The 27,046-nt window shown below is 44.2% G+C and overlaps 1 protein-coding gene across 7 annotated transcripts; it reads left to right on the top strand.

The window, feature by feature from the left end:
* The first annotated feature begins 1,492 nt into the window (after positions 1-1,492).
* LOC123034173 (NACHT, LRR and PYD domains-containing protein 3-like) lies at positions 1,493-19,036 on the top strand. 7 transcript variants are annotated; one of them, XM_044451336.1, is made up of 8 exons: positions 2,884-3,823; positions 4,505-4,790; positions 6,205-6,225; positions 7,115-8,828; positions 12,169-12,255; positions 13,940-14,107; positions 15,809-15,834; positions 17,201-19,036. In XM_044451336.1, the coding sequence occupies exons 1-8, from the start codon at positions 3,818-3,820 to the stop codon at positions 17,263-17,265; spliced, it is 2,373 nt and encodes a 790-aa protein (XP_044307271.1). In that variant the 5' UTR covers positions 2,884-3,817; the 3' UTR covers positions 17,266-19,036. The 7 variants fall into 7 exon arrangements, with proteins under 7 accessions (XP_044307272.1, XP_044307275.1, XP_044307274.1 ...); XM_044451337.1 differs by lacking the exons at positions 2,884-3,823; positions 15,809-15,834 and adding an exon at positions 1,493-1,547; XM_044451340.1 differs by lacking the exons at positions 2,884-3,823; positions 15,809-15,834 and adding an exon at positions 2,637-2,645.
* The last annotated feature ends 8,010 nt before the right edge of the window (positions 19,037-27,046 follow it).

Below are 27,046 nucleotides of genomic sequence, written 5' to 3'. Positions count from 1 at the left end.
TATTTTCCTATACATGGAGTTCCAGCATTTCCTTCTACCTGCTGTTCATTTGTAAAAGAACTCCAGAGCTCCTAGGGTGTAAGCTTAGATCAATCATATTAAGCCATCTGTAGCTTCAGAGAAAAGATGAGAAGACAGTCCCTACACAAGCCAAAGGCAATCATCTGAGTAGAAGAGAAGAGTACCAGAGCAGAATATGAATCAGGGTTATGTATTTCAAAATTAAATGGTTTTGGAAAGCAGTGATTTGATAGGCTATTGAAATCATTGCAGTGAAGTAAGGCAGAATATTCAGAGTTTAAAAGGCAAGGGGGTCATTTTTTACATCATCTGCATATCACATTGTGGCTTCTGGCATAAAATCTGGCTCCTGGAGCATTTCAATTTTCATCTTTTAAAATGCCTTTTAGTCCATGCGAAAAAACCCACAAAGTTTCCATCTTCTTTTTTTTTTGCTCTCTCTCATCCTTTGCGTTGCCAAAATATTAAGAATTCTGTGGAAACTCAAATTAGGAAAAGGGGCATGGTTTACAGATGCAGCATACACACTTTGGTCAAAATTAAACTTAAAATGCAATGGGGGGAGCTGGTCCCAGTGAATTTATATTTTATACATAGGATTGCACTGCTGGCAGGTCACTAACACCTGCTGGTTTCCATTAAAGAATAAGCTTCTCTAGCAGTCTTGAATAAGAAACCCTAGAAACTCATCCCAATACAATATCAGGCTCTTTAAGCTTTAATGGTAAACATTGAATAAACCTTCGATTTTATTTCACAAGAGGTACAACGGTTCTCTAATAGAAACATGCATCGCTAGGTGTAATGACTATCACTGACTCATTCGTTGGAAATTTGGTCTACCTACATATTATTTCGCGAAACCGTAGCTCGCTCGCTCTCTCTCACACACACACCACTTACACTTCTTTTTGTGCCATCTAGACTGACGTTCTGGAAAACTTGCAAGCTTTCACGTTTTTTGTGGAATTGGGGTTGGTCTGGGTCCTGATAAAGCTTTTGTCCATTCGTGGATCTTGGAAAGAGGGGTCCTGAGGGACCAGCACTGCTATCTTTGTCCCCCCCGCCCCCCGATAATATAAGCAGCCACAGAATGACAGAATGCAAGTGCACACTGATCGTACACAAGCATTTCGTTGTCAGGGGCCACCGTGAGTTCGTTCTGTGCAAGCGGCGTCCTCCGTGAGAATGTGCAAAAGTAAACGGGGCGAGGCGGGGCGGGGCGGGGGACACCCATTCCGCAGTGATCCACATTTTGCATTTGCCCCCCCCCCTCCGGTTTTAAGTTAACCGAGTCGTTTTAAAGTAAACACGACTGCAGTGCAGTCCTCCTAGTAACAGGAATCAAAGAAAGCGCGGGCCTCTTCCATAAGCGCCGGCAATGCCGTGAGGAAGGCAGGGCCTACTGACACGCACAGTCCTAACTCTGAGCCGAGCCCATCCCCTTGCACGCCAGTCAGGCAACTTTCACTTTCTTTTTCCGCTTGAAATTCGAGACTTTCTCATTCTTAGCTGGCTCCGGACAGGTAATGCCTCTTTTATTCCGCTTTGCAAGAGCCACGCGCTGCCACTATGCCATAGGGTAGCCGCTATGCTTGCAGCAAGCCGAAGCCCGCACTGGCAGCTGGGCTTGAAGTTCTGTGGCCATCGATGGCGCCCGTCCTAGCTCCGCCGTGGCCGGCCTAAAGGCGACCGAGCCCTTTGGTGGGAAAATGGAGAATGCTATTGTCTCTGTGGGGCTGCAGGACGGCTGGGAAGCGGCCTCGCGTGTGATCTTTGCTTGGCGAAGGCAGGAAGCTGCGCGGGATGAGGACGGAGAGCCGCTCGGTGTTCCAGAGAGAGGCTCCTGGGGCATGAAAGGAGGGAAGGACTCGCAAGGAAAACACTTGTTGAAGTGGCCGGCCCACTTGGCCCGTAGCTCCGGATCTTTGGGAGGCATTCGCCCCACCACCCTGCTGTGGACGAGCACTTCCTGCAATAAAGATGAAGGGGCTTCGCTCATCTCTGTTGCAGCTGATCCCTCTGGATGAGCTGGCTTTTTGCCCACGTATGCTTCCCCTCCTGCTGTCCCACCACCTTGAATCTTCCTGCCCGAGGCTTTTTCTGAAAATCAATTGCTCTCCTTTCCACTATGCGTATATCCCCGTTTATAATCAGGAGTGTCCTTAAGGGGGCAGAGTCCTTTAAAAACCGAGAGGCACAGTTTAAGGATTTGCCCTAGTCTCTAAGGCATAGAGTGGTCTTCTGAAATTCTTTGGCGCGCTCCAGTAGTCAATGAATTTGCAATATGATCTTGACGGGCTCTTCCTTTTCAGAATCCAGCCTGAATATCAGGCATTTCTTTCTCCAAATAGGGTAAAATTCTTTGTTGTGACACCTTGAGCTTCACTTTGCTTGCATGGAAAATTACTGCAAGTGTCCCATGGTTGGGGCACCTTTTTGCATCCCCTTTCTTGGGAATTGAAATATACGTTTAACATTTACAATCTGTTGGCCATTTTTTGTTTTCCATATTTGTTGGCATATTCTTCTTAGGATGTTCCCAATGCCATCTAAATAGTTCTTCCATTTAATTGCATTCCCAGCAGACCCTCAATTTCAAAAATATCTGCCCAGCCATTCAAGTAAGTACAGCTTCCCCAGCCTGGAAAGACTGAGTGTGCTTCTGCTATAGATGACTAAAAAGAAAAGAAAGCCAGACTTGGGATTTTAAAAAATTATTTGTTGGATGGAAATTTTGTTTCTGACCAGTTAATGATATAATCTCCTACCTTTCTGTTTACAAATGTTCAAGGCTGTTAAAGTCAAAAATGAGGAAAAGTGGACTAATCAATGAATAGATTAACATCAAGGTATCTGTTTATAATCTCTCCTTCCCAAATCCATCATTGATTAAGGGCAAGATCTTACGCATTTTTAGACAGAAAAAAGTTATACATTCCCCAGCATCCCCCAGCTGAAATGGCTTTTTGTGCCTGAACATGCCAAGGACTGTTCCCTAAATAGCACTGGGAAAAGCAATAGTCATAAATGAATCCTATGTTAAAAGCTTTTGGAAAATGAAATGCTCTTAATTCTGCAGCCTACTTTGTCTGGAGTTCATAAATCTAAAGTTTACTTAGTTGTAAACGGCCCAGCAGTACAGAAATGATGATGATGATGATAGATAAGAAGTTTGGCTGCATGTGAAGGAGTTTGGAGAGGATGGTCAACAACTTCCCATGTTGTTTCTTCACTACATGCTTAAGCAGAACATCATTAACATTTCATGCTCAAACAACACAACTCAAAAATATTTCTTGTTGAAATTTGAATGCATTTCTTGTCTGCAGAAGATGAATGGATGGGTTTTCTCTTCTCTTTAAAATGAGGGAAGTAAATGCAGTACACATGCATGGCCTTTAAATAGTTCTATTTATTGATTGATTGATTTAATTTCTTTACTGCCCACAGCTCTCTGGGCAGTTCAGAACAGTTAGCACAGTTAGCTCTGGGTAACACTGTTTCCTCCAGTTCTTCAGCAAAAAGCTCTGTGGTTCCTGGTTATTTCACTCCATGCTACCCATTCTCAGACCTGCAAAATGTCCCTAATGCAATCCTGCAATAAACTCCTAGAGCAGCTTTCTCCAACTTGTCACTCTGCAGGTATAATCTAATACATCTGGAAGGTACCAGGTTGAGGAAGCTGTCCTAGAATCTGTTGATTCTACTGTGCTAACCTGAGACCTTGTTCCCTTTTCTGATTGGTGGTTGTCAACATCCATGATACATCATTTAACTTCTCCTGCAAGCTGGGATGAAGGTACAGTCGAGCATGGGCAACTTGTGACCATCCAGATGTTTTGACCTACAACTAGTGCTTTTTTTGTCATAGAACGCACCAGAACAGAGTTCCGGCACCTTTTTTCAACAGATTTTCCAAGTTTTAAAAGTAACTTTTGAAAATTTGATGTTTGATCCACATGGATTTGAATCTCCCTGTCAAGCATAGCAGGTTGGCGGCAAAATCATTAAAACGGTGCATGTGGGCTGCTTGTGTGTCGAATCCGATGCATGCGTACTTCATCTGCGCTGGTTGTGATAGCGCTGCTCAGCTTGTGATTGGTCGTGTGGTCGTGCGCTGAGTGCTTGCCGCAGGTGGCGACTGTTATGTTTCGTTACACAACTGACGTGTGTGGGTGTGTGTACAGTGATTGACTACGTGCGAAAGGTAAATAATTTCATGAGTTCCAGCACCTTTTTTCTTACAAAAAAAGCACTGCCTACAACTCAGTATTGGCTGTGCTGGCTAGAGCTATTGAGAGTTGTAGGGTAAAACATCTGGAAGAATATAATTGCCTATCCATAAACTATAGGCTTATGGCCAATGCCTATGATTTTACACCTGCTTTTCTTTCTCCCCTCCAAAATTCTGAATCATCCCCTTCCATACCTGATGTCTACATCTTTTGTCCTGGCACTTAGCATAATTCTTTATTTGCAGCCTGGAAGGGACCTCACAATGGCCTCAAGAGAAGCAGTGATGCAAGAGCTTTTGCTGACTGCCTTAGAAGAGCTTAGCGAAAAGGAATTAACCAATTTTAAGTTCAAGCTGCGTTACGCAGACACTCCCACAGGTGAGAAAATTCCTAAGGGACGGCTGCAGGATGCAAATCGGGAGCAGCTAGCGGAGTTTCTGGTAGACTACTATGAGGACAAGGCTGCTGCCCTGACAGCAGCTATCTTGGAAGAGATGGGTCTTAAGTTCATTGCTTCTGATCTCAACAAAGGTATGGATTTGCTTGTATATAGACATAGTAGACCTTATGATTAAATACAGTTCAATGTTGGTAGTGATAATTTGAGGCAGAGGTATGTAGGGTACATCTGGCACTCCATATTCATCTGGACTGCAGTGCCCATCAGCCCTAGCCATCATGTTTAAATAGGGAAGGGTGGTAGGCGTTACAGTCCAGCAACAGCTGGTGGGCCACACTTTCCCCATCCTTCATGTATGGGATGGCCCAGTTCTGTGCAAGTCAGTATTTGATCCCACCATTGCTTTTACTCTCTTCCCCATCACTGTTTTCCCCCACCTCTGCTTCATAGTCTCCGCTCTCCCCATCCCTGCCGTGTGTCTGGAGCCACCTCCAGCTGATCACCTTCATACTGGACAAGGGTTGGCCAAATGCCCTTTCGAGTGTCACATCTTTTGTGAGCTGGTCTCTCTCACCCAGCCTCTTCCCTTCCCAGCATATCAAGAGGAGAGGCTTCTAATTACAGTATTTTAAAGTGAGCCAGCCAGAATTGGCTTTGTGATAGAAAAGGTGATGTAGGGGTCATTAGCAATAGATATCCATCCAGTTAATAAGCCCACAAATTGCAGATTGAGTTCTGCCTCTGCCAGATGTTGATTCCATACTGAATCCCCCTCCTCCCTTCCTCACCAAATGGAGTTAGTGCCACCCTCAGGGAAGTTCCTGCTGCTTGTGGGTCACACAGTGAAAACATCATTTAGTTGGCTAGCTCTTTTGGCCTAGCCTAAAGAAAACATCATTTAGTTGGCTAGCTCTTTTGGCCTAGCCTAGCATTTACTGTGTTACACCCCTCCCTAGTCCACAACGTCTCTGCCTGAAGTAGAGAGTACTGAAGTAGTCCTCACCAGCCAGTTTGCTTTAATAATTTCAAGCCTGCTTTGTCTTCCAGCTCATATTCAGAATCTGAGGTATCCATGTTGAAATGCTGTATTTGGGAGAAGCAGACCCTCCCTCATCCCTCTCCAGCTCTCCCTCTACAACCACATATGACCTCTCTGGTTCTTGTGCCCTGCCTGCCCTCATCCCACTATTTGGGCAATATTTAACATGCAGCTGAACTTTTCCTCTCTTTTCTTGCCTTCTGGTTAAGCAACCTTTACTTGCTTTACAGACCAGATCTTTACTTGCTTTACAGTTTCAGTAAGTGAGAAGCATTTATTCACACCAACCTGACAAATGAGACAATATAGAATGGAATTGATTCCAAATTATACTTGATGTAAAGCATTAACTATTTCAAAGCTGATGGGAACTCAGTTTTATAGTAAAGGGTTAGGCACATATGATCAAGCTTACTACCACATTCTATACAGCAGCATCTCTAGAGTTATAAACTTGCCTTTTGAAATACAAAAATGCTTCACCAATTATTTTGTTTCTCTTTCAGCGATGGGGATGCAAGTTCAAGGTATGTGAGCACCTCCTCATGACCTGTTGTAATGGCTACTCTAGAACTCAGGAAAAGTGAGCTCCTCATCATTATCTTTGAAAAACAGACAACAGAGCTGAGAAGGGTCTAGAGGTTCAGTAATATGTGAACAATAGGCAGCATCCAACATCACGCCAGTGAGCTTGTAGTCATACAATGAGGATTTCCTTTCCTCTCTTCTTCACTGCACCCACCTGGGTGGAATAGATTTGCACCCACTTTCTGGATTAGATTTGGGAAAGGGAAGTTTGTTCCACCACTGTTGTATATAAACCCAAGTTTGAACGAGAAATCCAAACAAAATTGGAAAACCTCAGGACTGAGTAGCTTAAGTGTGGACAGTACCAAAATTAGATAAGGAAGGGCACTGGGAGATTTAAATATTTGATCACTGCCAAATTTAGTACTGCTCTGCCATACCAGTGAGTGGTGGTAGAGAAATTTGGTGAGAGAGAGAACAGGACTTGGGTTATTCTTCCAGTGAATAATAACTGATGAATAATGTGGGCTCTATACAGTTGAACACAGACCTTGCTTAAGAAGAAAAGATAAATAAGGCCAGCAAGTGGTAGAGACATATGGCAATCCAGGCCCAACAGCTTAAACATGCCCATCTATTTAAACAGTTCAGAAATGAGGCAAACCAAAACACTTTCTGCTTCAGGATATTTGCATTTAGTGGTCTGCAAATGCAGACCTTGAGCATCTTGAGTGAAAGACACACCTGTTTAGGGGAGAAGGGCCAGCCACAGAGGGTCGGAGAGAGAGTCATGGAGAAAAGGAGGATTCCTTGTGTAAGCAAGGCATGTTGCCAGCGGTGCTCTCATAGGTGATGGACCCTTCTCTTTGCTGTGTGGCACCGCACTAGATTACAAAAAGAAGTATGCACAGAATGTGATCGACGAATACTGGGAGATAGAAGACAGCAACTGCCTCTTGGGTGAGAGCACCCCTTTGTCTGAACGCTATGTAGAGTTGCTTATTGTCAGAAAGCATCGGCCCCAGATGCAGAGGGAGCATGAACTGACTGCCACGGGCAGGCTGCACATGTCGATCCTGGAAGCCAGTGCTGCTGATCACACATCAACTGACATCAAGGACCTTTTTGATCCTGACGAATCAGGAAGAACCCCGAGGACCGTGGTGATGCAAGGATCTGCAGGGATCGGTAAAACAATGACTGTGCAGAAGATCATGTTGGATTGGGCTTCCGGAGACCTCTATTCAGATCTATTTGATTATGTGTTCTGTATTCGCTGCAGAGAACTGGACCTTGCTGGAGAGGCCAGTAGTCTGGCTGATCATATTGCAAAATGGTATCAAGACACTCCTGCCCCAGTGAAAGAAATCTTAGCTCACCCTGAAAAGCTGCTTTTCATCATTGATGGCTTTGATGAGCTTCATTGCTTTTTAGAGCCTGCGAGAGACCATTTGTGTGATGATCCTTATTCAAAGGTATCCATGGAAGCTCTTTTGAGCAGCCTGCTGAGGAAGGAGCTCCTACCAAAGTCCTCCCTGTTAATCACCACAAGGCCTGGTGCTGCAGAGAGACTGCAGGGATACCTGAAGTTTCCTAGATTCACTGAGATCCTTGGATTCTCTGAAAAAGGTCGCCGGAAATATTTTTTCAAGTTTTTTGATAACAAGCAAGCACTTATAGCTCTGAGCTTTATTGAAAATAATTCTGTGGTGTCCACCATCTGCTTCATCCCCATGGTTTGCTGGATCATCTGTTCTGTCATTAAAGTAGAATTGGAAAGTAAAGATGAGATTACAGACACCATGGACACCACAACAAAAGTCTTTGTGCAGTTCTTGCACAATCTCCTTAAGCATGAGTCTAAGAAATGGAAGACATTCCCTTTGAATGAGTTCAGAAAACTCTGTTTCTTGGCACGAGCTGGTGTATTGGGACAGAAAATCCTCTTTGAGGAAAAGGATCTCAAGGAACATAATCTGGAAACTTCTGTTCTTAAAGATCCATTTCTAGACAGAAGAGCCTTCCGGAAGGTGATTGGCCGACACAGCCTCTACAGTTTTCTCCACCTCTGCTTTCAGGAATTTTTTGCTGCTGTGTCGTATATTCTGCAGCAGGAGCCAACAGAAGAGCAGGCTAACAATATGGAGGATCTGAAGACACTCTTAGCTGAGTACGGGAAGCCAGGCAATGAGCATTTGACACTAACCGTGCGCTTCATATTTGGCTTGAGCAATGAAGATGTATGCACCTTCCTTGAGCAAACACTGCAGTGCAAGACATCTAACCTTGTGAAGCCTCTCTTATTTCAGAAAGTAGAAGAAGTAGCTTCTGAAAATCCACCCCGAAAAGGCTATCATCTTCTGGAGTTTTTGCATTGTCTGTTTGAGAACCAAGAAGCAGAATTTGCCAAGTGTGTGATGCATCGCTTCCAGGAAATCAACTTTTCTTTTAAGACACTCTCCATGCTAGACTGCAGGGCCCTGGCATTCTGCTTGCAGCACAGTACCATCAAGGATCACTCCCTTGATCTAACCTATTGCAGGTTGAAATCTCATCACCTTGAGGCTTTACGGCCAGGAATACAAAACTCTACAACTTTAGAGTAAGTAAACTCATCCTGTTATTTTCTAGGAATAGTAAATGCTAAGTATGGTTGTTTGGGATTCCAGGATTCAAACCAAAAACCCGTGGGCTGAGCCTTGATACCCTAGTCCCCATATTCCTAGGGTTGCTTGTTGGAGGAAAATAGATACCAGAGATCAGAATGCTCCTGATCTTGAGAGGCATGCGATCCAGAAAAGCCAATCCTGTGCCACTCTCTGTGTTCTCTCAATTTGTACAAAAACATTTTGCGAGTCTCCGGTAAGGATGAGGTCAGTCCACATTTCAAATGGAAATGATATGATTTGTACCTCTTGAATGTGTTGGAATGCATTGCTCTTTGCTTCCCTGAATTTTGCAATATAAATTTTGATCTTAAAATATACCATGATACTTATAAAATGCGTATTTTACACAGAAACTATTATTAACATTATTGTTATTAACATATACTGCTTTTTGTCCTGTAAGGAATCCAAGATAGCTTACATAGTAGTTGTCAGGATCTGGGCTATGGTGGAGGCCAAAACCAGAACCACCGCCACTATATTCGCAGGATCCGTCCCAGGTTGTGCTGGAGTGCGGTGCTTCCTGACGAGTGGCAGCTGGGAGCCCCGGGGGGGGGCGGGGGGAGCTACATATATAAGAGCAAGCTCTTCGTTCCAGCACTGGCCTCAGTGGCATGGGCTTTCCTGTGAGCTGCACCTTGCCTGAATGGTCCTGCTGCTTGCTGTGTGTCCTGCCTTGCCACGTTGCCCCAGCATCACAGGTCTCTCTGTTTGCTGTGTGCCTGCGTCTTGCTGGACCTGTACCCCATCATTGGCTCAGCAGTGCAGGTCTTCTTGCAGGCTCTGGTTCAGCGCTTGCATCCTGCTGGACTCTTGCCACATATCCTGCCTCAAGGCACCTGAACCTCTGCTTGTTTCCTGGTTGTCAACCCTTGGCTTGTTCATGGCCTCTTCCTTGTCCTGCCTTGGTGTGTACTTTTGATGCCTGACCTCAGCTTCTACCCTGACTAAGACTTGGACTTGCTATTAAACCTTGCTTTTGGACTTTGGACTGCCTCGCTTCACTTTCTGTTGCCCAGGTCTTGGTGCCCCTGTCTTGTCCCTGGCTGCCCGTGTCCCGGCCCTGGACCCTGAAAGTAGTCCTACTCTCCATTTATCCTTACAACAACCCTGTGAGGTAGGCTTGGTTGGTCAGTGGCTGGTCCATAGTCCATTATACTGCACTGCATGTTTTACTCTAACATGTCTACAAGATGCATACAAGCCTCCCACTACCCCCACCTCAAATAATCGCAGTTGATGCAGAAGTACAATGGAACAAGCAACACACATGAAACTGACATGGACCGAGAGATGAATTAACTTGTGCAGCGACACTGGCCACTAGACTGACTCTCTGCATGCTTGGCTTATACCTTTGCCTTTGTTTTTGCTTCCTGCAGATGGCTCAGCACCTTTTGTACTTGTCCCCAGACCCCTGAACTATAAGAACCGCAGCCTTAGCTCTGGCTGTCCTTCTGAGCCGCAGCATCTGGGCCCACTCAGCTCCCCTGCAGCCTTGCCTTGTGCTCAGTCCTGAAGGTTGACAGGCAGCAGGCAAATTGACTGAAGACTAGGAGCATGTTGGTGCAGAGGGAGGAAAGGGTGGCCCCTCTCACTAAGGACGAGGCTAAAAGAAGACAGCAGATCAGCCAGTGACACCGGATTGGCCATTTCTAGGATAGTTGGCTCTTTTGGGAATTTCACAATTAGAACCATGCCTAGTGTCCTCCGATTAGAGGAGCCTGTGTTTGATCTGCAGAGCTCTTGGTGGAAGAGATGTGGGCAGGTGCTTCACAACATTCTGGTATGTGCTGTGTTCACATGAGCTGATCTGTGGTGTGTCTTTAAATAAAATGTGAAACAGACCTCACTGAACAGAAATTCCCACAAGTGCATGAAAGCTGATCTATTATATGCATTTCGTCCATGGAATATCTGCAGAATTTGGGGGTGATAAAACAGTAAGAAATAGATTTCCTTTTTTAAAAATGATAAAGGCTTTTTAGATCTTGGGCTGTTCAGCACAGAACTTTGTGCTTCAAGGTGATCCAGTAAGTTTAAGGAATGCATCTGATACTTCCCAAAATTCCCTGAATTGAGAGCAAACTCGTCCTTTGCTTTTTGGTGGAGCAGATTAGGAAAAAGCAGTGATAGCACAGGACATGCTATCCAGTAAGCCAAGATGAGTCACGTTCTCCCAAGTCAGAACAAACCTACCAAATGGGGTGACTTAGCTTGTATTTGGCTTTGGTACTGAAAACCATAATTTCCTGTCCAGTTGCATATTTGCATTTCATGGATCAGAAGAAGAAAGATTCAGGCTTCATGTTTATGGTGATATATTTGACTGTTAACATTTTCTGAAATTGTATTCAGTGTATGCAGTTAAGATAGGAAGAGCAGAAGGACTTACTAACCTGTCTTACTAACTCGTGGGTTACAGATGTACTCGTAAAATGCTCCTGAATGCACAATACTTGGCTCCCTGGCTAATATTTGCTGGGGGAGGAGGCCCAGTAGAATGGTCTGGATTTCACCTTTAATCTTGGCATAGGATATTTAATTTATATACTTCAGCATTTATTATTGCCTTAAAAAACCCTGTTACAATAGCACACCAGGACCAAAATAGCCACAAGCAAAATAAACGCCCTCCTGAGTATACACAGTGTGGAATTCAAGTGCATTAAAATTCTAGCAAGCAGGTGCCCAAGTGCATTCTCTAAAGGCTTCCTAGGCTAGCCTCTCCAAATGGAGAGAAACACCCTCTGATCTTCAGGACAAGATCTGCTGCTTGATAGAAATGGGTTGTGTAGATGGGTGCAGACAAAGAGGAAGATCTGTGCCCTAAAGGTTTAAAGCCCCAGCTGCATTTGGTCAAGATCTGAAATGCATGGTAGAAGGACCTGCACCTCCACAGAAGGCAAACATGGATGGAGGGAAACAGCAAAGGACAGAGGAGAAAAGGTGATTGTGCTGCATCAGTTTGTTGTAAAGTTTGCTAGGCAGGCATTGGCACACAGGAGCCAAAAAGGGGGCTGGTGTTACCTCTGAAAGAAAGATGGGAAATAGTGACTCTTAAAGAGCCACTTCCTGATACTTGAGCCCTAGCAATTAATGACTGCTTGTTTTCAAGCATAACCTCATCTGTCCTGCCTAGAAACTTACACTTTTTCATTGGGTGTCATGATCCCAGTCACACAGATTGTACGTTCCTATATTCTTCTCTGATTTTGAAGGAACCAGTTCAGAGACTGAATTTCTTTTCTTTTGTCTTCACCACGACTGCAGATTGGGAAGTAACAAACTAGGAAACTCAGGAGTGCTCGTTCTCTGCACCATTTTCAAGGAACTGGGTTGTAACGTGACGACTCTGAGGTGAGTAATAAGGGAGCAGAGACACATATTAAATGTTGGGTGCATGTGCTGTCTTTGCAGTCTTGGTGTTCAGATCGTTGGGTAACGAGATGCTCTTGTACATGTGGCCTTGATCAGAGGTGCGCCAGCAGAAACATCACTGTGGGCAGCCTGGTGAAAGGGAGGAAGGCCACATCCAGCCAGGCTTCAGAGAAGCTGGTGAGGTTCCAGCTTCATCAGTTCCGCTTCTACTCAGACCAGACCGGTGGCAGGGTAGAGGCTGTGCTGAACCAGCTCATTGCAAAGCCCTCCAGGCAGCCCTGGACATGCACAGAGGGGCTGGGGTAGCCTCCGGAAGAGGGAAAGGTGGGAGATCAGCCTGTCAGCATTTTGCCAGGCACAATCTAGCAGCATTAATAAATGGTTCTAGTGTTGGGCCAAGATCCTGGCTGTAACTGTAAAGGCTAAGTTGGCAGTAAGGGGGAAACTTACAGAAGTTGTTGGTAGCAGAAACAACTTGCTGCGGCTGTGTCAAGAGCGGGATGCTCACGAGCAGTTAGCTAAGGCAGAGATGGGGCTTGAAACAGGATGGGCAGGGCCAAGGACAGTTCCCAGGCAGCCTCAGTGGCACCTGACCTCCTCCACAGGCCTTGATGACAGCCCAAGGGCCACCCCTCAGGGGAGGGAGGGAAGGGAGCTTTCATAATCGGAGCTCTGTCTTCCTAGGTATATTCAGGAGTTTTCATATATACACACAGGAATGAGGAGCCTTGCCATTCTTTGTGCTGTCGCTCCGAGCTTCCTGCTTAGGATCACTGGCTTAAATCCCAGACTCACTGTCTGGGATTTGCAACTCCCAGCTTATAGCCCCCACCCATTCTTGTCCACTGGTCAAGCTGGCTGGGGCCCCAAACAACTGGAGGGCACTAGGCTATGCTGTCATGTCGTCTTACAGGGGACTGTGGCAGGTGCAGGCGAGCAAAGGGAGCATGCTGTGATGAAGGGGAAAGCAGCGGCCAGGAGAGGGTGGTTCCTCCCTTTTTCCCATCGCCCTCAGCACCAAAGCAACAAATTGAGAAAAGTTTCCTGCATTGGGAGGGTGGGGCCCACTCTGCCAGAAATGCCGCCCCAGCAGAAGCTCCCACAGCAGGGTGGGGGTTCAGGATTGTGGCAAAAAACAAAGGTAAATCCCCCCCACCCCGCTTTGCTCTGGCCTCACCTCTTCAGCGTGCAGTCCCTAGCCATCATTAAGTATCAAACATCGCCCTTGACCCACCCCTGGCAGTGACGATGGCTGGTCTCTTGCGGTGGCTGCTACGCTTTGGGAAGACCATCAGTTGCATGGTGTTTTTGACAGAGATGCGTGGGTGCGGTACCAAGCCCACATAATAGCCACTTCAGCACACAGGAGGGCTTGGGCTGGTCTCAGTTTGTCTTCTTGGAAATAGCTGGCAAACCCCTCTAAGTTGCCAGTGTTAGGTCATGCACTGGACCACAGAACAAGCCACTGGGCTCCCTCTGTCTCTGATATCAGCCAAGGGGAAGGAAGGTGCAACTGGTCAGGGTGGGAGTAGCTATAGTTGTTCACTTCCATCTATACAGCCATTTTCATTCTGTGCTCAGCAAAGCATTGAAGGAAGGTAATAGTGCTTCAAAACAGTCAGTGATCTCCCTGTGCTTATGCTGTCTTGTTTCCCATTGGCAGCCTTGCTGAAAATTACCTCACAGATGCGTGTGCCCAGGAACTTTGTACCACCCTGAGCACCAGCCAGACACTGAAGTCTCTCCATCTTCAGGATAATTCCTTCACAGAGGCATCACTGCCCTTCATCCGGCATCTCACAGAGACTTGCACCAGCCTGTCTTTCATACAGTGAGTGTTGATAAGGGCAGGAGAGAGTCTGGGGAGGGATGGCATCCCTCTATTCCTAAGAATGCTGGGACAAGTGGCTGAGTGGGTGAAGTCCTTTGATCTTTTGCAAGAAGTAAGCAAAATGGCCAATGCTTAGAGGCTGGTTTTTCAGAGCAAATCTGACCTTACAAGTGTTGACAGAAGTTGTTTTACATACAGAAGTTCTATTTTTCATAGAATTGTCGGAGGGGATCTTGGGAGTTCACCTAGTCCTGCTCGATAGTGAGTCTACAAGGCAGGGTGCAATTAAGGCAGGGAACCATCCCATCCTGCTCAAATATCCCAGCAAAGGGAAGACTGTCTCCAGCTTCCAAGGCAGGCTGCTCCAGTGCTGTATGCCTCTTACCAGAGGAAGTTTTTCCTTAATTAGCCAAAATGGCTTCCTTGCCATTTCTGTCCTTCTAGAGGACTGGTGTGGCATGGTGGTTAAAGCAGTGGATGAAGACTCAGGAGATCTGGTTTGTTGTCCTCACTCAGCCATGAAGCTCACTGAGTGATTGTGGCAGTCTCTGCCTAAGCGTCATCTATAACATCTAAGCTATAGGTGAGTCGGAACACTTAGAAAGCAGAAGTTGAGTCAAGTGTGAGGTGACTGTGCATTTCCAGAACACTTCAAGCCCTGGCACATGGGCAGATCCTCTGTTTCTGTGTGCCTGTTTAGTGAACGCCTGGCACTGTTGGCACTTGCCCATACTGTTCCTCACCAGGGCAAAACAGACAGAGGGAGTGCCCATCAGAGGGCCTTTTGACTCCGCAGCCAGCGCACGTTCTGAAGGCCAGTTTGCTGAGCAATATCAGGAGAAAAGGAATAAGAATAGATATAGTAGACAAGAAATTTGACAATAGAGGGCTTTTTAAATTATTTTTATAGGGAGTGACAGTTGTGAGGAAGGATGGGGGTAAGAAGGGATTCTTGAGGGAAAAGAGGAATTGTGGTAATCAGAAGTTTTAAAGGAAATTAGAGGGAGGAATAGAAAAGTTTAAGGAAAGTTCTGAAAAAGGCAATTGAGTTTGTGAGGAGAAAAAGCAATGAATGCTAGAGATCCCAATGCACTGGCAGACAGCGACTGAAAGCGAACTGACTAGTAGCAGGAGCCCACCTTTCATACAGGGGAGTGGGGCAGGCTCTGTGGAAAGTTCTAGCCCAAGCTAGAGAAATCTTCCTGAACCGCGTGGGCACAGCACCCATATATGTGAACGCACAGATGACCGCTTGAAGAACTACGGTTACAGCTGTGCAGCCTGCATATCCTCTTTCTCCATCCTTCTAGCGCACTGCTGCCTCAAACAAGCTGTGCTCTCAGCTTTTAAAATCAAGCCTATTTAAACACATAAACAAATGTTAAAGCAAAACATTAACTCCAGTTCATCAAAATTCTCTGCTGTTTTACAGGTGGCAAAGAGACTAATGTTTATGCCACAAATGTCAGTGTCTTCCTATCTCATATTAGCCAGAAATGCCCTGAAACTTCAACTCCTCACCTGAAATACAGAGGCCCTGAAAAGTAGGCAGATATTATCCCCATATTTCTTATGTTATTAGGTTTGCATGGCAGAAGCTGAGAGACATTGGTTTGCCTAAAGTCACTCAAGGATGTTGTGACTAAGATGAATTTGAACCAGTGATTTGTAGCTTAATGATTTGTACCTTTTTTCCACTAGACTTCATCTCTACCACTCCACTGAAGGTGAGGGACATGTAGGAAAAAGTACTACTAAGATACTGGTATCATTTTACATAAACATAGGTTAAGCTCCAAGACACGGGGAAGGAAACTGTTCACACAAGCTGTTGCACCACCCTATAATGTGAAAACAAAGAAGAACAGAAAGCCTATTGATAATCTGCAAAGATTCATACTTTTTATATCTTAACATCTTAAATTTCTGGTTTAAAATGGCAAAATATACCCACATCAGCTGAGAATAGAGCATAATACGAAGGAGCCACACCTGAGAACAGTATGGAATTGGGATTTCCCTATTTTTTATATAAGACCAAGCTATTTATGTCCATGAGCACCATTAAGTGATGGCAAGGTACGAGTATGTATATACTTTATACCAGTGATGGCGAACCTATGGCATACATGCCACAGTGGGCATGCAGAGCCCTCTCTGTTGGCACGCGAGCCAAGTCACCTCAGCATCACCCCAGCAGCCGAGCATCAGATAGCAGTGCACATAGGGGCCATGTGCATGCTCGAACAAGAGTAGTGGCGCCAGGCAATGATGTCATAAGGCACGGCTCATTACCCGTGACTCATCCGAGCTTTTGCATGACTGGTCAGTGCACTGCCAAGGATATGTATATATTTGCTTGGACTGGCTGTGAGTTGTTTTTTCTAAACTAAAACCTCAGTTTTCAGGTTTTATTGCAGTGTTGGAACTTTGCGATGAATAAGTGGGTTTTGGGTTGCTTTTGGGCCCTCGGTCTCTCAAAGGTTTGCCATCACTGCTTTATACTTTTATAAAATGTTCCAAACAGATACTCAGTGAAAGGGAAAGGGAAAGTGGGATTTTCTGTTTGTGATCTGTACAGCTTCTTGTGGAGTGTCTACGCTGAGAAATGAGTTTGTACAGAATCTCTTCAAGGGTCCACCCTCCAATTTTAATTTTCTAAAGGCGGTTTCATTGAATCATTTCTAACATGGAAGTCTCTTCTGTGTAAGAAACATCATTCAACTGCAATGTGGATCATTTTATGGAATGAACAACAGTACATTTTGCTGCAAAATACACACGAAGTTTTCTTAAATGATTTACCTCCATGTGGCATGTTCTTCCCTACATAAAGATGCTTTTGGAGATTACCTAAAGCAGACAAACTCCTTAGGCCTAAAAGACACACGCTTACCCCAACATTTCCTGTTTTGGAAGCAATGCACTTCAATTTATTAGCTCGAGCTGGTCCTATGATCCTTCCTCTCTGTGCTGCTTACTGCCAGAAAGGATAGAAAGACTGGCAGCCCATCCATCACAGTTGCAGTTTTAGCTCCAGGAACTCATTTATATCTCCTGCTATAATTGTAAATGTCTTTCCTTTTCTTCCAGATTGGGAGAAAATAGTTTTGGTAAGAGAGGAAGACTATTCCTGCAAAAACAAGAGAAAAAGTTAACTAACTCAGGACGTCGTGTTTTATTCTGGTTATGACGACAGAGTCTCCTGTCTACTGTGGACCAAAAGCAGCCCTAGTACCAAAAGTAGTATGTTACTGAAGCTGATGGACTTACTTATACTTGTTGAAAGGACGTTCAAAAAGCCAGATGCTTTTGTTAAAAAAGAGATATAGCTTTGAGGCCAAAAGTGCAGGGATATGAAGTGAAATTGTTGGAACTGCCTCCTGCTCAAGAACACTGCTGCCCCCTCACTGCCTTGCCCTCATTCTTTAGGGTTTCTTTCCCTCGCACCATTTAATATAATACCATAATAGACACATTAGAAAATGTGAAGGCAATAATTGTAAATTGCTTAATATGTATGATAGAGAACTTTACGCATCAGTGACGCATTAATCCTGCATGGAAAGAATTCAATTATATTATTATCTGGAGAATGAAGGAGTGACTTCATGCTGCTTCAGACCATCTCCAATGTCAAAACATTGGCTTGGTCTTGAGATTTGAGGTTTTGAATTTGGTTTTGGTATAATCTGATTGAGGGTTGCAGGAAAACCCTACAAGAAGATCCCCTAAAAGATCCCAGGTTCCTCTTTGAGAGAATTTTTGACCCATGAGCAAAAAGAAACCAGATGTGTGATTCTGTAACGGCTAAGATGAAAGTGTCTAGCAGTCCTGAATTGAAGGCTGCATCAATTAATTGATAGTTGGCACTGAAAGAAATAGCTTTGTACAGTATGGCCATATGCCTGCTTTTGGTATTCCAAGGTCACAGCAAGCTGTGTTCTGATGTAAGGCTGGGCGACTAATGTTACAGGATAGAAAAAAATTCTCTTTGACACATGCTGATTTTGATTCTGTGCTCATGCGATGTACCCACTAAGCTGACATCCTTACTCAATGGCTATTGGTCTAGAAGCCATAGCAATGACATCAACAATGGCTGGGAGAAAGCGGAAAATAGAATTTAGATGTAAGGTCTTAGAATAACATTTATAATGGAGCCATGTAAAATTAACCCCTTAGGTCCCAGAAAGTATTTAAAGTTCAATCCTATTGCCTTCTGACATCACCAGGGTGGAGCAGAGAGAGACTTGTTCTTAATCGAGCTCCAAATGTCCTGAGGCCTCAGTGCTGGGACTCCAAAGGTCAAGCCCCTGCTCAGCCATCTTTGCAGCTGATGTGGCTCTGACTGCCTCTCCAAAGTCAGAAACCCTCGGGTTATGGTCACCATAGAAGTAGAATGAAATGGTGCTGTAGCCGCACCCACTGCCACACACCAAATTCATGTAAGTGTAGGAGTTTGGTGGGGGGTCATAGGATTGCACCTTTAATTTTTACTTTTAGACTTTGATTTTATTAAATTGGCTTCTGCATTTAGACACCAAGTTTAATCCATCACATGGCTAGAGTAATGCTTAATTTAGCTTTTTACTTTCAAGTAGTGAGCAGGAGGAAGTCAAGGAGAGATCAAAAATTTTAGTTTAGCTTTCAAATGCAAATACAGTGGAGGAGGAAGTTGTAGAGCCATCATAGTATCCAAACAAACCATGCTAAGAGCTCAGTTTGCTGTCATTTTCACGGACATTTGCAATCACAGCTTTGCAGTCCTGTGATTTTTTCAGTTAATCTTAAATTCATAATATATTCATTTTCACTGCTGTTAATTTAATCACTAAGACGCTTCCAAATTATGCTTATGTAAGCACCAAGCTAATTTTCTTTTGTAATGTTCTTAAATAAAGAATTTAATGCATTTCTGCTTACTCACTTGAAATGAATTTGGTTACTCACAAATGTGTCTTAACCTCAGTTGGTATAGGACCAAATGGGCAAGCTGAAAAGAAAAGTGAAGGGAGAGAAACAGGCGCAAAAGACATCTATTATTATATGTCTTGTACTATCCACTTTATAACTGAGATGTTATTTTGGTTTGTGTCTCTTTTTATATAACCTTGTCTTCAGCCTTTGTAAGATTAAAAAACCATTCTCCTGGTTTTATCATATTACCTATAAGAAACAAAAAGTTGTTGGCATTACACAAGTTCTTCCCCAGATTTTATTTCCATTTTAATCAGGGTGATTTGCAAAGTTGTATGCTGTGGAAGGTACAGGAGAGAGATCTGTGCTTGAAAACTTATTTTATGAACAATGTCAAGAATTGTGCCAAAGGGTAGTAATGGAAGGCCTTATGGACAAATGAACTGGGTTTGGCTGGTATCCACCAGCCTGTTTATAAACAAAGTAAATGTGTGATTGCTAACCTAACAAAAATAACTTTAAGGTTGGCCTTTGCATCGGAGGACTGAAAAGCAGTTAATGTAACACCAATTTTTAAAACAGCTCCAGAGGAAATCACATGATAGTTAGCTTGATGACTGTTTCAAGGAAATTGGTGGAGAATTATTATTTTTAAATCATACATATAGAAGACTATGTCTTGCTGAAGGAAATAGGGTGGTTTTGGCACGGGTAAGTTCTATCTCACTAGCCTTACAGAATGTGTTAAAAATGTCAGGATATGGGAAACCTCCTTCATATGACATGGCAAAACCCATAATGGGTGACAAGCCACAGCAGTTTGGTGTGTCATGTCATGTAACCCCGTTCATCCCCTTCAGGGTAACTTCTTCGAGGTCAACAACATGTGGGTTGTCGTTCCCACCACAGATTGTCTTTTCTCGACCTGGGCAACCAACCGCATCGTGCATACCAGGAGCCATCCAGGGGCCTGCTTGGCAAGAGGGGCAAAAAACTTGGTTCTCCTGCCAGTCACCCCACACAAGTGCCCAAGAGGCAGTGTGGAATGATTGGCTTTGGCTGATGCTCTCCCCCATAATTATGAGCCTGGATTTTTATTACTTTAATTAAAAAGTAGAATAAAGAAAAAGGATGCCTAGGCATCTTGCACAAATATTACATACAGTATCAAGTTCAAATAATTTCACAAACAGTCAGTAATCGTTACCTATTCTCTCACCCTAGGTCTTAAATCCTTTATCCACCCCACCCTGTTGTGCACACACGTTCTGGCAGACCTCAGGCATGCACACAAGAGGCCACCCATTTTCTGGACTGACAGTTCAGAATCCGAGAATGCGATGTATGCAGGAGAGGCTGCCTATTCTGGCGGGAGTATTGAGGCAGTCCCTGTCCCAGCTGCAGCCCACAGCCCTGGGTACCTGTGTGCCTGTTATGAGGGAGGTTAGTTCAAGCACAGTCCGAGGGGACACTCAACCCACCTGGGGAACAGGGAAGAACTACAACTTCACGAGGGAGGAGACTTAGGGATGGGGAGTCTGTTGGACTCCCACCTCCTGAGGAAATGGACCCAATAGTCCATCGTCACAGTCATATGGTGGCCCAAATGGGGTCTCTGAGAGAGGAATGCAGGTGTGCCCAGTTCCACAGTGCGCCTCCCACCAGGGACAGGTGCAGAAGGGTTCATAAGGAAAGCTTTGGGTGAAGAACGTCAGAGGGTTCAACATTTCGTTTTGTGAATGCTCAGAGACTTGCATGTAAAATAAAGACGTTTGGCAAAAAAACACTGCTGAGACTAACTGCTGGGGGAGAGATGCTCCCCTCACCAATGTTATTGTCTCTGTTTTGACAACTGGTTTTCACAATCCCTACCAACAGCCCCTTCAGAGTGCTCAAGTGGCACCATAGACAAGCTGCTCATGGCTGCAAACCATTTTTTAAACACTGCTTTGGATCCGCTAATGTGTGCAAATACTTTTGCACATTTTAACAAATATTTTGAGGGTGTCTTTCACAAGTGCATGCCTGTTCAGATATGGAGGCTCAAAACTGGGCAACCTCATCTGAACTCTGTCTAAGAGTCCTGGACATTGACCCAGGGAAGCTCCCCAGTAGTTTCTCTCCTCACTCCTTTGTTTCGGTTTGACAGTTGTCAGAAAGGTGAGCTGTCTAGCCAAACCAAAGGTGCAACTGATCTGAATCCATAAAGAGGGGATGGTGAAATTTATGCAAACATGAATGCATATGGTCCTATGGGGAAAAAAAAAGACGGGGAACCCTGTTTAAAAAAACCCCAACCAGTTCCTTTGGAAAGGGCATGGCATACACATTTCAATGTTTCTAAGTATCTAGATTCTCAGAAACGAGTGGAAAGGTGAAAGTACCTTTAGGGCAGCCAAATTTCTTCCCCAAAGGAGGATTTTGCTGTGAAGGAAGTGTAAATCCCATCTCCACCAGACAGTAACCAGGCAAATAAGCCTGGTGCTGTTGTTATTTGTTTTTCGGCGCCAGGTTAGGACCTTTTTATTCCAGCAATATTTTAATAAGTTTTAATATTGTCTTTTCTATGTTTTTAACTGCAGCCAGTGTGGGTTGGGAATTTATTTATGTTATATTTTACGTTGTAAGCCGTCCTGAGGCTTTTTGCAATAGGACGGCATATAAATATTTTAAATAAAACTAAATAAAATATTCCTTTGGAATCTCCACCAAGGCAAGGGGAGAAAGGGCTGATGGAGATATTATCTCTTGTGAAAGGAAGATGGGGGCCTTCCCGTCTCATTACAGGTCTCTGGGAAGTAGGGGAACTTGAGGCAGACACAAGGGGAGATTGTATCAAGGTCTCTCCCCCAGTGCAGGTGCTACTAGTGTGTGGGTTTCCCTGAAGCAATGAGAAGACATGGCACAGGCGCTGGGAGAACTTCTCTGGGGGAAATGAAGCTCTCCAAAGAACCAAGGACTGTGCTAGCTATTTTATTTGTCATTTGTTACTGAATTCCCACTTTAACCTTACAGTTTTGTGCTCTGGAACTGGCCATTCTGTCAGTTTTCCCTATTCTGTACATTTCCCTGCATCACCAGTACGTCTTTCACCCTGTTTTCACCAAAACTGGGACAGTGTTCTCTGGCGGTTAGAGGAGGCTCACCAAGGGGTCCACCACTTCCCTGGCTACACCAACACTGACCGAATAACCTGGTTGAGTGCAGTCCACTGGGCAAGAGCTGTAACCTGAACTGATTCCGCCTGCTTCTTCTAGGATACCTTCAAAGGTTGTTGCCTCAGATCCCAAATCAGAACTGGAAGAAGAGGTTGGATTGGAATTCTTAGCTGGAATGCCAAGGCCAACTGACCCAGAGAAAAGTGGCCAGTGAGAAGCAGGCAACATCGCATTCAGTGGGAAATTCCTCTTAGCACGCTATATTGGATCTGGGGAAATTCAATATCATTTGTCCAATTGCATGGCGTCAGTTTAAAGGCCAAACCAGTTGAGTAGCATCAGATGTTCCCCATAAACAGCTTGAAGGTGGAGTCAAGGGAGGGAGAAGTATTCAGTCTGGAATCAACTTCATATCATTAAGCCACTTTTTCTTTACAGCCAGTATTCTAGCTTTACCCCTTTGTTCTTTGTCTTTTGTTACAAACTTCTGCAATATTCCTTTTCTGAATCACAAAGTCAGCCTGGTTGGCCAATTGTAACATAATAATATACCTTATTTAGAAAGCCTTTTATCCTAATCTGTAAAGAAGAGGGGGCAGACTAGTTCTCAACATAACCTAGCTGTGCTCCTTTAAGGAAACAAGGCAGCTGCAAAGAAACCCAACACACGAGACCTCAATGGAATCCTTCGCCTGTTGTTCCTAAGGAACCAAGAACACTATTGCACTGAGGAAACTGGGTCTGTTTTCCTATTGTGCTGTATTGTGCTGTTACTAGTTGATCCTGCTGCACTAGGCCTTGCACCCATTGACAGGGTATCCATGAATGCCAAGTCACCTCAGGGTCAAACAAACATTAAATTCATTTACAGACATGGAAAAAGCCCCTTTAACATGCCACCTGTGCATTTTGAAAGAGCTGTCAGAGGCTGTCAAAACAGGGCTTGCAAGGGTTGGCTGTCAATCTAGTGACTGTGAACTTCCAAAACAAAAAGATAAAGGGGAGGGGGGAATCCCTGGCAAGTCAAGCAAGGCGTAATTACAGCCATTTTATTTTATTTTTTATTTTATTAAAACATTTTTATGTCGCCCCATTCGCCGAAGCCTCGGGGCGGCTTACAGCCATGGTGGGGAGGGAGCAGGCAAATTGATCCTGCCATAGAATCCTTTGGGATATTTGCAGGCCAAGCAAAAGGAAAGGAGTGGGAGACAACCCATGATGAGCCCAGTCATCTGCTGGGTGCACTGAAGAACCCATCCTGTGGAGCTCATTTGCAGTGTGGGTCGTCATTACATGTGGACCTATCAAATGGCAGCTAACCATGATAGCTATATTCTACCTTGAGGATCAGAGACACCATGCTTCTGCATATAAATAGCTGGAGAACAACTGCAGGAGAAGTGCTCATGATCTGTGTGAGTGTTCCCCAGAGGCATCTGTGTGGCATCTGTGAGAAACTGGATGCTGGACCTGATGAGCCAGCAGGGCGGCTCTTGCATTCTTTAACTTTTTCTTGTTTCTTGTTTGGCAATGTTATAGGCCACCTTGCCAGAAATCACTGTAAGTGCTTCCTTCACCGTAACCATACATGTAGCAAGTGTGGGCACCCCACTGGTTTGTGCCATAAAACATGCAAATGCTATACTGAAGCTGTAGTTTGCTTTAGTGTGGGGGTGCACAGCCCTATTGGCTTTGATGGCTTCATGTACACACACATGAACCTAGCCTACAAAGTTTGCTTCATCCCGTGCAGTGAATAAGTTTGCGAGCAACTGAGCTGTCTAAAGTTTGACTTCCTCACAGAAAGGCAGGCTAAAAATATCTTGCATATTAAACTTTTTAAAAAAATAGTAAGGAAACCATGCAAGGAAAAAGTAGTTTTAAATACTGGTTGTTAAGATTAATGACTCCCCCTCCAAAGAAAAACCACAATAAAATGACTTGATATTTATCTTTCTGGCAAAGTTATAGACAAATTGCCGTAAATCACAGTTACTCTGAGTTGCAGAATAATAGCTTTGTGTTCACACATCCCAGCTGCTAATGCTGTTTCATTTACAGTTTTAAAAAACAAACTGTTTCACCATCATACCAAAATGGCAGGAAATCATTTTTGACCAACACACCGACAGACATTAGAAGGCTTTTATTAATCTAGCAAACAAAGACATCTAAATGGCAACTCTGTATTGAATGCAGTTTTGCTAATATTGATCTCTGACTGAAAGCATACTGTCCTCATATGTTCAACATAGCTTTTCGGGCAATTTAAATGGTATAACTAGGCAGAACAGTTTTCTGAGTGAGATATACCATTTTTCTTGTACTGTTTTAATAAGAAGCCACTACACACACACAGACACACACAGCCAGAAAGTATAAATGAAATAAAGAGAAGGGAGAGGTCCCAAATGCAGCAGGGCTGGCTTGCTACATTTTGAAGGAAGTGAAACAATAACATTGCTAATATTTAACAAGAGGGTCATCTAGGCACTGCACAGAGTCTAAAACTACTGAATTGCATTACTGGGAATCCCTTATTGTTAGCTTGTATTTCTTTTGCCAAATGTATTATTTTTGTTCTACTAATTCAGATGAGATTTCCATTTTCTGAAGGAAGCTTTCTTGCCTCTGATAGTTTCTGTGTCTCTGTTCATTAACCATATTGGCATCTTCCTGGATTTGGTGGTTCCTTTCATGATTGCTATATACATTCTTGCTAAGCTTTAATTCTGATTTTGAATTACCCCAAGCATTTTGAAGAGATTTGGTCCTCTTGATCTTCCTTGTAACTTCCTTCTTACCAGTCCTCTCTTTTTTTACCCTGTCCCTATCTGGATGTTCAGAAATCTTTTCACTCTTGTCCTTCAGGATTTATTTATCTCAGACCAGACAATTCCAGATACCAGCTCCTGCAGGCTTTCCTCCAGGAATCAGTTTAAAAGCTGCCTTGCCACCTTTTTGACATTAGCTGCCAGTCGTTATGTACAGGCCCAGCTTCTCCCAAAAGGCTACCCAGGACCTATGTAACAAATTGTTGTCTCGCTTCCTGACACTACTGCCTCCACATTAAGACTTGCTCAGCTTCACGCTGAAACTGCCACTGCATGTAGAATTGGATACATTTCAAAGAAAGTGACTTTGGAGGTCCTGGATTTCAACTTCCTATACTGTGACCCATGTTAGAGGCTATGTACTTACCGAATGGACCATTTCTACATCCTGTAGAAGTGCTAAACAATCTGGGAACTATAATCTAAGCAAGGTTAAGTATTTTCAAGTCTCACTGGCCAGAGTGAAAGTGAGAGGCCACATAATTTCAGCTATCCCACTGGCTGGGGAAGGCTGGGAGAGACAGGACTTTTTTTCTACACATGCATCAGGTTGCAACTTGCACTGCCAATCTTGTTTAGCTTTGTCATGCAGTAACCTCCAGATTTCTTGGCAGGGCTGGGGCAGCAGGAGAGAACTGGGAACATGATGATGTAAACTTATACTCTCCTAGGAAACAGGAACCCGCCTGAGGTCTCATCTCTGAAGGAGCGATGGAACTCCCTGCTCCTTTTGGAATGGCTTCAGCCAGTGACTGAACTGGAACCTGGAGACAGTATGAACCTGTAATTTGGAGCCCATTTTAGTGTTAGGGTGTACCCTCTGATGACTCATAGGACTTCACAGATGCTAATGAGATGGAAGGTCTTTGCTTTTTTATAACATGGCAATTCCTCTGTTTAATATTTATTAAAAGACACCTTCAGAGCCAATCTCAGACCTTAACATAAAGAAGGCAGAATTATGAAACTCACTGCTTCAGAGAAAGAATTTAGGCATCAGAGGAATTAGATATACCAAAATAAAATGATGTCAACAATTGCCCAATTGTGCCAAATTTATGCTTGTATTTGTCACAATTTTGTGACTGGCTTTAGTCCTGCAATGCCATTTTGTGACTGGTGGGTTTCAGACATTTACAGCTCTCTCAAGACAGCTCTGGGGTGGAAAGTCTGAGACCCCCTGGAGCAGGTGAAAGCTCCAAAGGTAAAAACTGCGTATTTCCAGGGGATGCTATCTCCTATGGCAAGAGCCTGTTTCTCATTAGCACCACTCTGCTAAATGCAACATGCCATTTGAATGGAAGAAGAGGTACTGCCTCTCCTTTGCATGGGTTGCTCTCCTATTGATTTCTGATGGACTGGAGGAAAGAGATCGATGAGCTTGCTTCCTTGTTGCTTTGGAACTTTAGAATCCAGCAGCTTCATGAGCTCAATTGCTAATCCCCTTTCATGAATAAGGGATCATCTGGAGCACTATGAGAGCTAACCTTTCCCTGTTCTCTGACTGAAGCAATCAATAGCTTGGACATTGGCTAACTCCTGAACATAAGGATCTGCTTTCAGCAGAGGTGGAAGTGCAAAGCTGTGGCAGAAGCGTGGAGGAACCTTTTTTGCTTTAAAGTATTCTAAAGCAGGGATGGGAAACCTTTCTCCTTCCTGAGATTGTTGGAATCCAACTCCAATCAGTCCTTACCATTGGCCACATCAACTAGGGCTGATGAAAGAAGGAACCTAACTATGATTGAGGACCACAGGCTGCCAATCGTTGCTGTATGGGAGGAAAAGGTCAGAGTTCAAAAGTGTTTCTTGTGACTCAAAAGCTGGTAGACTTGACTGCTGTGGCACTACTGTTCATGCATCCTATCTAGCTTGTTAGAAAGAGGAGTGAACTTGGAAAATATAAATCCTCTTTGCTTTGTTTGTATCATCAGTGTGTGGCACAGACAGGGAAAAGCAAACAGAGCGAAATTTTGGCATCAGGCTATGTCTGAATCTTAGCAACACGAAAGCAAAACAGTGTATCATCT

This window comes from Varanus komodoensis, unplaced genomic scaffold (genome assembly GCF_004798865.1).
Source record: "Varanus komodoensis strain SLA01 unplaced genomic scaffold, ASM479886v1 scaffold6_2, whole genome shotgun sequence".
NCBI classification, from domain to species: Eukaryota; Metazoa; Chordata; class Lepidosauria; order Squamata; family Varanidae; genus Varanus; species Varanus komodoensis.
Note: the sequence above shows the minus strand (reverse complement) of the source record. Positions and strands in the feature narration are given on the sequence as shown.

Bases quoted from the DNA above. Each gene is read 5' to 3' on its own strand.
- LOC123034173 (XM_044451335.1), top strand. The intron at 4,791-6,204 runs GTATGGATTTGC...TTTCTCTTTCAG, and splicing joins TGCTTCTGATCTCAACAAAG to CGATGGGGATGCAAGTTCAA. The intron at 12,256-13,939 runs GTGAGTAATAAG...TCCCATTGGCAG, and splicing joins TGTAACGTGACGACTCTGAG to CCTTGCTGAAAATTACCTCA.